The sequence below is a fragment of the Zea mays genome, chromosome 10 (assembly GCF_902167145.1).
Source record: "Zea mays cultivar B73 chromosome 10, Zm-B73-REFERENCE-NAM-5.0, whole genome shotgun sequence".
Classification (NCBI taxonomy): domain Eukaryota; kingdom Viridiplantae; phylum Streptophyta; class Magnoliopsida; order Poales; family Poaceae; genus Zea; species Zea mays.
Window position 1 is genome coordinate 79020059 of NC_050105.1, and position 13340 is coordinate 79033398.

General features: G+C 42.0%; 1 protein-coding gene across 1 annotated transcript; it reads right to left on the reverse strand.

The window, feature by feature from the left end:
- Positions 1–3077: 3077 nt before the first annotated feature.
- On the reverse strand, positions 3078–8772 carry LOC541819 (stomatin 1). Its single transcript, NM_001111500.1, is given in 9 exon segments — positions 3078–3644; positions 3731–3790; positions 3884–3975; positions 4198–4230; positions 4396–4554; positions 4639–4696; positions 5466–5615; positions 8141–8387; positions 8476–8772. Coding segments are annotated over 9 exon segments (1185 nt in total). The 5' UTR covers positions 8613–8772; the 3' UTR covers positions 3078–3395.
- Between the last annotated feature and the right edge of the window lie 4568 nt (positions 8773–13340).

Here is a 13340-nt window from a genome sequence, read left to right on the forward strand (position 1 = left end):
TCCATCGGTATTATTTACCCTTTGCCGGTATTCCGCCATCTCTCCAATTGGTATAATCTTTCACCTATATTTCTTTTATCAATAGGGGAGAAAAGATAAAAGGGCTCTTAAGAGTCTCCATTTTTTGCGATTAATATCAAAGGGGGAGAAAGTATTAAGCCCAAAGCAAAAGGACTGCACCATCATCTAATTTTTGTTTTAAAATTTTCTTAATTGGTATATTTCAAATTGGTATGTTTATTCTTCAATTGATATATTTAAAAGATAGTCTTTCAAAAATTTGGTATCTATTAAAACCCTCTTGAAAACTAAGAGGAGAATTTTATTAAGGGAGAGTTTTGTTTAGTCAAAGGATAAGCATTTGAAAAGGGGGAAAAATTTTCAAATCTTGAAAAAGCTTCTTGCAATCATATTCATATACCTTTGACTATTTGCAAAAGGATTTTAGACTTTCAAAAAAGAATTTGCAAAAACAAAACAAGTGGTGTAAGTGTGGTCCAAAATATTAAATAAAAGAAAGCAATCCATCATATCTAGTGAAACTATAAATCGGTTTAATTCCAAGTAACCTATGCACTTACCTTATGCAAACTAGTTCAATTCTGCACTTACATATTTGCTTTGGTTTGTGTTGGCATCAATCACCAAAAAGGGGGAGATTGAAAGGGAAATAGGGTTAACCTTTTCCCAGTATTAATTTTGGTGGTTGAATGCCCAACACAAATATTGGACTAACTAGTTTGCTCTAGATTATATGTTCTACAGGTGCATAAAGGTTCAACACAAACCAATAAAAGATTGAAGTTAGGGATCAAATTTAAATGAGCGAAGAAACTCAATGTGCTCTGGTCTGGCGCACCGGACTGTCCGGTGTGCTACCGGACAGTGTCCGGTGCACCAGGACCGTACTGAGTCCAACTAGCCACTCTCGAGTTTCAACAGGCGCACTCTGCTAAAAATCACCGGACTGTCCGGTGTGCCAGCGGAGGAATGGCTACTTCGCGCAACGGTCGACTGTAAAAGTACCTGACGCGAGGAACAGTGCGTGGCAGAGTCAGAGCGCATAGTCAGAGGCGCACCGGACAGTGAACAGTTCCTGTCCGGTGCGGCACCGGACTGTCCAATGCCACATGAGGACAAAGCCTCCAACGATCGACCAGCTCCTAACCCTAACGGTTGGCTGACGTGGTGGCTACAAGATAGTTGGTGGCTACAAGATAGTTGGTGGTTATAAATACCACCCCAACCGGCCATTTCAAGGCAGGGGAGCCCGAGCAACATTCCAAGTCATATATAATTGACATATCCAAGCCCTCCCAATCACCTCCATTCATTGATCCATCTTATATACAAGATTTAGACCACCATAATCAACACAAGTGCCACAAAAGAGAGGTCTAGCAAAAAGAGCTACTCGTGTAAGTTTAGCAATAGTGCCTTATGAGAATCATTGAGAGAAAGTGTGTGCTACATCTTGTGATCATTTGAGCGTGGAGTTTTGACTTCCATTCATTGTAAAGCTAGCAAGAACCCCTTATCTTTGTGGTTGGCCTTGCGGAGACTTCGGTCTTTTGTTGACAAAGAAGAAGAAGCACTCGCCGGTCTTGGTGATCGGTGGAGAGAGGGAAAGGTTTGAAAAGACCCGTCCTTAGTGGACTCCTCAACGGGGATTAGGTTCTTGATGAACCGAACCTCGGTAAAACAAATCACCCGTGTCTCTTGTGTTTATTGCTTGTGATTTGTCTGTTTTCTTTCTCTCCAAGTTCTCTTGCACTATTCTTTGCTAATATTATTTTGTGTTGCTTGAAGTTAAATTCTCATTTAGAGAAGCAAACGCCTTGCAAGAAAGAACTTGTGTTATTGCTCTTCTTATCTAAGCCCTCTTGCTTCATTCTTCATAAACTTATTAGTTGTATTGATTTGTCAATTCCGCATTCTTTGAAAGCAACACTCTTTGCAAGCAAAGAACTTAGTTTTTACACTCCGATAATTGTGCATATTGTTCTAACCACTAATCAAGGGATCAAGTCTGGGTTTAAAGTTATAATTTTCAGGTTTCGCCTATTCACCCCCCTCTAGGCGACTTTCAGACACGTTCCATGAGTACAGTCTCGAGTGCATAATTGCATATCTCTCTAATCACCATGCCCGATGGCACACTGTACGCGTCTGTTTAGTACTCGATTTCTTAGACACAATTTACATGCTCTCCGAGTATCATCTGGTGGTAAACCAGACACATTTGGTGAGTACAAGTGTCTTTAAACCACTTCTATAAGCTCTGTAAGTGTTATCCAGTGTACACTAAACACGTCGATGTTCCTTTCAGACACAATAGGGCACACTTTTGTTTAATGTTGTGTCCGATGTGCACCGAACACGCCTAGTGCTATTGCAGCAGCACCAATTTATTCACTTTCAATCGCTTTTAAGCTAGATTTTGTTTTAAACTTTTTGTAGATTCTCTTAGACTACCTATAACTAGTTTTTCACGAGCATGTACCACCACGTTTAATGCCTATTTTACTGTATGACTATAGGAAAATAAAGATTAGGAAAATAAAGATTTTATTACTACGACACTTAAAATTACTACACAAGTAGTCAAGTGCCAACAATTCCTTTGGCACTTAAAACCAAACTGACTCTTAACCTTCTCATCTATCATTTGAAAACTAACGTTGAATTCCATAAATAAGGGCATAAATATCATATAAGCTCAATCACCTTTTATTATTATGGCCTAACTTAACTTATTTTTACAAAACATATGCTAATCATAATAATCTTATATTTAAGTTGTTCACTTCAAATTAAAGCTGACTCTGCTTCAAATTAAAGCTGACTCTACTTCAGCTGCAATCTATAGAGACGGTACGGATTAAATTCAAGGAAACAAGCTGATTATCATTAATCACCAAAACAAAAGTATAACCTAGATGCTTTGACTTTTCCCTTTCCGGAATTAACAGTGAAACGATGTAAACAGTGTTCGTAGCCCACTGCAATAGCAGATATTAGATATCGATCAAATTAGGTTTCGCAAATAAACAGAAATAAATCCTTGAAAATATATGTAGTCAAGCTCAGCAAGAAAGAAATAACTTAAGCATTTATGCATTTTGTCTAACCAACGTTAACCCAACCTTGCCTTTTTACAAACTTCATTCCAACAAGGAACCAAAGTATAACCTTCACGAGAATCAAAATCTCTCTAGGTCTCTCCGGTCGCATTTAGCTCCCAGAAACCAAATGCCTAGGGGTCTATCCCTTCTCCGCCACATATCAGCTCTCTCAGACTAAAGAAAACTAAAACCTACTAGTGGTGTTTCTCAGTGGCACTCATGTTTCAGAACAACAGATAGAAAAAAGGACTTCAAACACTTGAGCGAAGCTCACTGCTTGTTCTTGGGGCGTTGCAGTGAGAAGGTCTGGTTAGAATCTGCTTCCTCAATGAGTGGTGGTGTCTTGCTCGCCTCAGAAGATGGAGCAGGACTGGTCTCTCCTGATTCCTTCAGCTCTTCTATCTGGGGGTGGCTCTTTAATGCCTGGCTGTGGGAATGGATTTGCTCATACGTCTTCATTGCCTGGGCCACGAAAGATGCTGGGCTGGCACTATCACCTGGAAGAAGCATTGTATTTGTCTGGATTTGAAAAAAAAAACATCAGCAAATTCACAAAAGGAGGTGGACACATACAAAAAAGAGTCACAGAGCTATGACAATCTCACCTTTTGTGCCAGATTTGAGAATGCTTCGATGTATTGCTCTGCAAGTTTCAGGCTAGCAGCCTAGCACATAAATATAACATTGTTAGCATTTAAGAGCACAAAATGTTGTAGCTACTACTTAGTACCATTTTGATAGCCAAGAATCCTCGATACCTTGGCACTGCCTTCAGTTGTCATCGCATCTGAAACCAATCTCATTCCACGAGCAGTAGCTTCTGACTTGGCAAGAATTGCTTCAGCCGCACCTGGTGTTGATAGCCAGAATAAGTAAATTCTAATAATGGAGGGGATAAAGAAATGTAAGACCCTTTAGAAGAAGAAAAAATTACAAATATTTACAATGTTCAGTTTAACAGCACCAATAGCCATCATCAAATAAGGTAAAACGGTGGCGGAATAATGCATGTTGAATGGTTTTACAAAAGAAAATGAGAACATTGTAATAAGGTGTGTGGAATGTCGCATACCCTTGGCACGGTTTGCTAGATCCAACATAGCTCCTGGTACAACAAAAGAAATGTCAGACACAGTTCAACCCCCCATATATCAAATTAAATACATCTCTCAAAAGCTGAGGACATTAAAGGCCATCCTATCAATATTTCAGTATGAAGAATTAAACCACATATTAAGATAAAAAGGTAATAAGGTTGTGCAGTCATCACCTTCAGATTCAAGGATCTGGGCAGTCTTTTTCCCTTCTGATTCAAGGATTTGGGCCTGTTTCATCCCTTCTGACTCAAGGATTTGAGCGCGTTTTTTCCTTTCTGCCTCAGCCTGCATCTCCATAGCCTGCCTAATCCCTGCTGGAGGATTTATGTCCCCTGCATTGTCAAATTTAAAACATTGACATTTGAAACAATGCGTGTATTATAGCTCTAATGCTCAAACAGGAAAAGACGGCATACTGATCTCATAGCGGATACACTTCAGGCCCCAATCTGTGGCTGCTTCATTGATGGCACTCTGCAGACAATTGACATAAAACATTAGCCAGATGTTTAGTAGTAGCCAACAGAAATACATGCACCTCTGATGAACAAAGAGAGACAAAGGTAGAGAGAGAGGGAGGGAGAGGGGGAGAGAGAGAGGAACAACAGCTGAACAGCTACCACATGACCACATCTAAGAAGCTTTTTGTAGTCAAGTTTATTGCTTCTTCAGATTGTTTGGACTATCAATGGACCATTCATTGTAAACATAATACAAAATCATAATAAACAGCAAATGTTCAATGGTAAATCAATCATAATTTATCGAACAAATTTACAAGTTTCTTCAAACAGTAGCTTAAATAAATAATGTGATTATCCAAATAGCTGTTGTTGAAAGCTAGGATGATCAGGTTAAGCCTAGCCATCCTGTTACTTCTACCGTAAAAACAATGAGCCAAACTAATAACATGTTAAAATTCCAACTGCTTCCATATGTTTCAAGTAGACTATATCATAGTTTGGTAAAGCATTGACCCTCATAGATATCATCTAATGCAATGGCATTCACTTTCCTGTCAGGGTAATATATGCAAACACATACCATATTTCCACTAGGATACCAATTGGAATGATCTCTTCATATGATCCAAAAATATTACATGGATGGTAATACAGAAACAATATGGAGAGATTATTAATCAAAAGAGTACAAAACCTGATGTGTTTTAACTTTTTCGCAACCCAAATGTATGGTATGGAAAGTTGGACAAAGAAATCAAGATGGGAATAAGAATCCATACCACAATTTTCTCATTTAATGCATCTCTCTCCTCAAAAGTCTTATCTAAGGTTATCTTCCCGAGTTCACTTCTCATGGTTGTTTGTGCAAGTTGTAGGACAGCATAGATTGGATTCTCCACACCATAGGAAGCAAGGTAGGGGTCCATGATCTGCAAATTTCAACAGAATAATGAGGTTTAGCTCAGCAGTCAGCACTCCAAAGCCTGAAGAGAAAACTTCACTGTGTAGGAATTTCCAAATTTGACCAAGAACATTGCAGGTCACGCAACTCGATGGTGCTAAGAATAACACATGCACATACCACAGTAATGCTTACAGAACTTACAAAAAACACAGATGGATAGTGACTTTACATCAAAACAGAATGGATTGAATTATACTGCCTCCATTCCAAAATATAAGATGTTTTGGCTTTTCTAGATACATAGCTTTTGCTATGCACTTAGATATACACTATGTATAGATACGTAGTAAACATAATGTATCTAAAAAAGCTAAAACATCTTATAGTTTGGAACTGCGGGAGTACATTCATTCATAAGTTCCTGTGCCAAATATAATGTTTGTTATCCTATCGTCTAAAACAAAACCAGAATAAAGCATTAGGGCCAAACAGCCACTCTACCTCAAATGACATAAAATACATCAACATCAACATAGCCTTTTAGTCCCAAGCAAGTTGGGGTAGGCTAGAGTTGAAACCCAACAAGATGTCACCAAAAAGAGAAAGAGAAAGAGAAAGGGGAGGGGAAAAGCTTTTGAGAGCACTAAAAGGAAAAAAGGCCTAATCACGGTTCGGGCACGTGGATAGCTTCTTTCCAAGCACTTCTATCCAAACACAACTCCATTGGGACATTCCATTCCTTCAAGTCCCTTTTAATTGCCTCCTCCCATGTCAAGATTGGTCGACCTCTACCTCTCTTCACATTATTGTCCCATCTTATGATGCCTCTATGCACCGGTGCCTCTGGGGGTCTCCGGTGGACATGCCCAAACCATCTCAACCGGTGTTGAATAAGCTTTTCTTCAATAGGCGCTACTCCTAGCCGATCGCGTATGTCATCGTTTCTCACTCGGTCCAATCTTGTGTGCCCACATATCCAACACAAAATACGCATCTCTGCGACACTTAGTTGTTGGATATGCCGTCTCTTAGTAGGCCAACACTCAGCCCCATATAACATAGCAGGCCTAATCGTTGTCATGTAGGACTTGCCTTTCAACTGTGGCACTCTCTTGTCGCATAGGACTCCCGATGCTTGACGTCATTTCATCCACCCCGGACCCCGCTTTGATTCTATGGCTAACATCTTCATCAATATCATCATCTCTCTGTAGCATCGATCCCAAATAACGGAAGGTGTCCTTTGGTACTACCTGGCCTCCCAAACTTACATCTCCATCCTCACTAATTGTAGTACCAAAGACACATCTCATATGCTCGGTTTTGGTCCTGCTAATTCTAAATCCTTTTGACTCTAGGGTCTGACGTCATAACTCTAGCTTTCTATTTACTCCTTCCCGGCTTTCATCTACTAGAACTACATCGTCAGCGAAAAGCATACACCAAGGGATATCTTCTTGTATATCCCTCGTGACCTCATCTATCACTTAGGAAAATAGATAAGGGTTCAAAGCTGAACCTTGATGTAGTCCTATGTTAATCGGGAAAACATTTGTATCACCATCAATTAACAATCACAACAACTCAGCAGCTAACAAAGTAAACAAAGATTGGGCCAACAAACATTAGATCGCAAGAAAAGAATTTACAGTCACAACAACTCATCATCACATAAAGCTTTCCCATAAAAAAACATTGACACTGAATTGGGTTTTGATTAGATGCAAATATCTACAAAAGCACTAGTCTAAAAGTTCATGCATGGGAATTGTGTGGGATCTTGAACTTGCTGCAGTCATTGAGAATGTGCCTAGGCATCTTGATGACGAATGGTGGTACAATATACAATGTAGTTTAGCCAGAAGGATACAATATCATTGAACCCATACAAAAGAGTGCACAAGAGTATCAATCTGCATCCATTGTCCCAGGCATTACAATGAACTCCATAATAACTACCCAACTCATACTAGGCAAAGTGGCAATGTCTACCAACAACAGGGTGCCTTATCCTGAATTCCAGATTCAAGGAGGTACTGAATCATCATTGGAAATGGCCTGAGCTTTGCTTTGCGAATGGTCATATAACCTAAATATTTTTGTCTTGGGATTTATAAAATGGCATCATCGTATGTTGCAGAGACAAGTCAGGTGTTGAAGAGAGACCCAGTGTCAACTAATGCATGCAAAATAAGATTTGACACCGAAATTTCACTGTTTAGGCTTCACAACACAAAGTCATTCAATTTTATATACTACACAAACCAAAACAGGAAACAAGAAATCATGAAATTCGCATAGAAACCATCCTTAATGCATCACAGTGTTCCAACCATCTTCAATTGAAAGTTCAATTAACTAAATACAGGAGCCACCTATACTACACCAGGCAAATCACAAGCTGGATCAATTCAGTTGACACTAACTTTTACCGTATGAAGTGTCACATCCACCCATCCCTGATGGCCTGATCTACCGGCAACAACTGAACCCTCAACAATTTGTGTGCATACCGCACAGGCACAGGCGAACAAGGGGAGGCAGTATTACCTTGACATAGATGACGCTGTCAATCTGTATGGTGACGTTGTCCTTGGTGATGGCGTTCTGGTGAGGGATAGGGATGGTCTCTTCCTTGAGCGAGTGCACGTAGGCAATACGGTCGACGGCGGGGATCAGGAGGTGGAACCCGGAGCCGAGGGTCTTGAGATACTTCCCGAATCTCTCCACAACGTAAGCCTTCTTCTCCGGAACTATGCTCACGCCCCAGTTCACCGGCGGCTCCGGTGGATCGAACCTGAGAAAAACACACATCCAGAGGCGTCAGTCTTAAATTGCATTGCAGAAGGTTGAACAGAGAATGGGGGAAGTGAGTAGGGTTTTACATAGAGCTGTCGTCTCGGGGGTTGAAGCGGGAGAACGAGCGGGACAAGGCGGGGGCGGAGCCGGCGGCGGCGAAATGGCGCGGGAGGAGGAGGAGCTGGCGCGCGGGTACGGCAGATCGCCGGAGTAGGCTTGCCATCGTCGTCGTCGGCGGCGGCGGCGGCGGCGATGGGGGATGGATTCGGTGTAGACTGTAGACTTGAGGTTGGAAAGGGGGAAGACGGCGCTTCTCGACTTTGAGTAACAAAGGCCGGGCGTTTCGCTGTGTGCCCGTAGCAATTACAATGGCCGGACCAACTTGTGTTCCAAGATGTGTTGCGACTTCTGTAGCAAGAAAATGGGTAGCACCCAAAAAACATGTTTAGATCTAGTTTAGAAACGGCAATCGCGTTGGTGTTGATCCGGACGTCCATCACTGTGATTTATACCGACGGCGGTACTCTCTGCGAAGCACTAACAGTCTGCGACCGAACGGTTCATGATCTGGCACAAAGGCTAAGGTTTATGCTGACGAGCCGGACGGTTCGCTCGTGCGCAGAGGCAACGAAGTTCGCAACAACACCTGGATCTCGCTCCCGGGAGGGTCCCCGTCGAGGAGGAGAGATTCTAGGGTTTGTCTTTGGGTTGGTAGGCCACCCAAGGGCCAAGATGCCTCTAAACGACGTAGAGTCGGAGAGATGTGAAGATTAGAGAGAGAAAACTATGTTACTGTCGACTCCTAGGAAAAAATGTAAAGAACGAAAGATATATTGATTGTTTGATCGATTGTTGGTGTTTCAATCGGTCGTACCCCTTCAAATATATAAGGAGGGTTTAGACCCGTTCCTAGACATTCTCCAACGACTCCCGCGAGATTAGAGGGATAAACACGTGAAGAGATAGAAGTTTAACTGTCCGATCTAATCATATTGCGGACCGTCGACGCCTATAGACGGACTCTCCGCAGGCCGGACTGTCCGGGCCTCAATGCCGGACCGTCCGGCCATGGCTAGTTGCCACAAATGGTGCTCAACACATGCCCACTGCTTTTTGGGGAAGCTGAGCGAACCAAAAGCACTGGTGCAGGCTGAAATCTACTCGATGTGACAACATCTGCTTTAAGTGTATTGCTAAATATTAGGATGATATTGTTGTGTGAATGTGTGATCTTGTAACGGCCTTGATCGGACGGTCGCCTTCGATGCCGCTAAGATAGTCTTGATCAACTCGTCATCCTGCTTACCTAATTTTTTGCGTGCTCAGGCGAGGCTCCACAGTCGACCAGATCCTCTCTCAGTAGGTCCTCCTCCTCAATGTTACCTTTGTCCACAGGTGTTGTGCGCCGTCAGAGGTTTCCTGGTGAGGTGCGGACGGTCCGGACTCAGGGGTCGGACGGTTCGCTCTGTGCTCGGACGGTTTGGCTGCTGGAGTCGAACGGTCTGCCGTATCTGCAGAGAGTTGCATAGCTGTTGTTTCGTCTTCTGTCTTCGTGGCCGCTTGAGTTGCATCGACGGCCTTCGGTCTCCACCTCTTTTTGTGGTGGTGGGGTACTGCGGATGTGTATCATTAAATATTTTCTCTACCTCTTCTTCTCTACTCTCCTTTGTTCTCAGGCAATGCAATTTGCGCTTTTAAGACCGTGTTAGGCCCGATGAACATCATCGGGGCATGGAGTATTTCGGGTTAACTGCTTTGTTGTTGCTCCTGTATCTTTCTCCTCATTTGTCTTGGGCGATTTACAATAAATCATCGACCCTTCATTGTTCCCCTGTATGACGATATCCGTTGTACCTATCTTGATGATATCTTTGTATATCGTCCTCTTGGTGCTCATATATATTTTCTCTCCATGTTCCCATGTCGGATCGGTCGATGAGTAGTCCGACAATCTTGATGGACCTGTGTCTGGTGACCAAATTGAGGTGAACCCAGTCGGTCTTGCACTGGTGGTCCCAACCTATCAAGTACTGAATTTTGGGGTGCCCCAGGCAGGGTACTGTGACATCCCATATGGGTACGATGGCATGCCCCATATTAGATTGGGTACATAAAGTGTTGGAAAATATTCATACTGATGTGGCACAAGTGGGTATGGGGTGGAGGTGCCCGTATAGGTACATTGGGTCTTAGGTGAATATCATTATGAGCTAACTCTTCTGATTGGTGAGAAGACCTAATCGGTCTGACCTATCGTCGCTCTTGAGTAGGTAAGGGTAGGCAGGGCCGGTCCTGGTGGGGGGCAAGTGGAGCCGCCGCACCGGGCCTCCGATTTTGGAAGGGCCCCAAGTAATATACATGTATATATAATCTTAGGTGTTGTGTCTAGTACGGCTGCTCCATTTGTCCCTCTTCGCAGGACAGTTCTGACGTTGAGGTAAATGATCTACTATCTAAGTTAAAGGTTTTGAAGTTAAGTTTGCCTGAAATACCAATGTCTTTTATGGAGTTTTTTTGAGTATGTTCGGCAAATGGATCTGTATCCAAATATGTCAATCGCTTATTGGATATTATTTACTGTGCTTGTGACTGTGGCATCGGCTTAGAGAAGCTTTTTAAAATTGAAATTGTTGAAGAACTATTAAGGTCAACAATGTCTCAAGATCGCCTCAACGGATTGGCTACTTTATACATTGAGAAAAAATATTAGACGAGGTTGATAGCAACACTATTATCAATGACTTCGCATCAAGAAATATTAAAAGAAATTTTTGAGATAATATGTACAAAGATTTGAAGTTGTTTTGATATATTATAGATTTTTATCATTCAAAAATTTGCTTATGTACTTAGAAGAAAGTATATATATTATAGACTTTTATCATTCAAAATTTTTTGAGGGCCCTAATTTTTTGTTTCGCCCCGGGTCCATGAAACCTCAGGACCGGCCCTGAGGGTAGGTAAGCAAAGTTTCTGTGCTGGCCGATTATTGGGATCAGCCATCTTTTTCACATATTTAGATAATAGCTAATCAAATGTCGGTTCGGCTTTGACCAGCCGACTAGACACTTTAAAAGTATTTGTCTTCCACGTACCTATTTCTGATCGTTGAGGTTTAAAGGTATGTGGTCATCGTTGTTCCTAAGCACTATCGAACTGTCCGCCTGACCCACCCGGACTGTCCGACGGTGTCTCGGACCATCCACGTCTGTGTGCCGGACTATCCACGATGCACAGAATAGGGGCTCGTGCCTGGCTGCCTACTCACTCCTGCTACCCAGCGTTGGTGTCACACCCGATTTTGGAAGGTAAATCGAATGCGAACTATGTACGTGCCAGGATCAGAAATTCACGTACACAACAATTACATAAATTACTCATCATAGCACAATGCTTCGAATATTAATAAAGAGTAAGTAATAATATTACAAACTAGAGCTATTTACATAATATATATCAAAGTACATAGAATAGAAATGTAACCAATGTAAACAAACCCATCACAGGCAACTGACTGAGGATGTCGCTAGCCTAATCCTCGAACTCGTCGAAGTCCTGGAACTCTTGGAGATCCGCCTCGACGCCTTCTTCTTCTTCTTTACCTGAGCATAGATTGCACCAAAGGCGTCCTGGTGTTTTGTGAAAGCAAGGGTGAATACATATCAACGTACTCAGCAAATGTCCCATTTGGCTGAGGTGGACTAGTTTTGTATGGAGTTAGGCTGAAAGCAGATTGCTTTTACTTTGTCAAGTTTTTATTCATTAATATGAGCCAAGTTTTATCAGTAACCCTAATTTATTATCCCAAAGATTACCTCCTCATAGGGGAAATATCAAAATCCACAGTTAAAACATCATTAATAGAACCATCATCATCTGTAACCAAATCCATAAATGGAACTATATTATCTCGAACCATCTGTATCTCTAATCAAAGAGGATCCTAAGGCTGCTCTTAACTGTGAGCACGACTCATATATTAGTTTCATTCTTCTACAGGGGTCGCACACTTTACCTATGAGCCGTGATTCCCTTTTCTACCCGAGGAGCGCTACTCCCCATTGATCACTTCCTAGGTGGTCTAGCAGGGTATCACTATGTAGCCTTTACAAAGATTCTCCTGGTATGTAGCTGCCCATTAGGTTTCGCCAGTCGTACAAACACAATACTCCTCCCTAAGGTGGGTGACTAACAAAACCAAATCGAATGAACCTCGGCACCCACCCTTAGCACAGCAAGCACTATGCCCCCCCATTGACGGCACAACGACGAAGCAAACTACACCCCTAGGTTCCTCCCATTAATTAGCTAAAGGCGTCCCATACCACCCTCATGGCTGCATTGTTTTTCCGGGTGGTCTCTCAACGAACAGGTCCTTATGGAAAGTTACTCGGGAAACAGCCCGAGCCCCTTAAAGTGTCCCAAAAGTTCATCATCATAACCATCGATTGACGGCAAACCGAAGATCCGATCGACGAATCGAAAGCTCCACGACGTAGCCCTCGACGACACGAATACAATGGTATCCTTGGATTTCGTCAACAACGCACGGATTGAAAGTAATTGCTCACCAGAGTTGTCGTTGGAGTTAGAACTGTCCCGAACTTCGGCAAGCAATTCCGGGAGTTGCGGATCTAAACTTGGGAAAGGGTTTCGAAATTTGGAAGAGGCCCGGCGAGAGGCTTCCAGCCATATATATATCGCTAGGGTTTGAAGATATTTATTTTTCGTAATAACCCTATTTTTAAAATTAAAATAACTCTAGAAAAAGATTGAAATCATTTTTTAATGTCCGAAAAATATCTCGAAGGCTCCAAAAATTATAGGAAAATTCCTAGACATGATTTGGCACCCAATGAACTCAAAAACATATTTAGAACTTTTGAAAATGTTTTTTAAGTACCTCAAATAAATAGATTTTGAATTTCAAAAAATAGGAAAATATGAAATT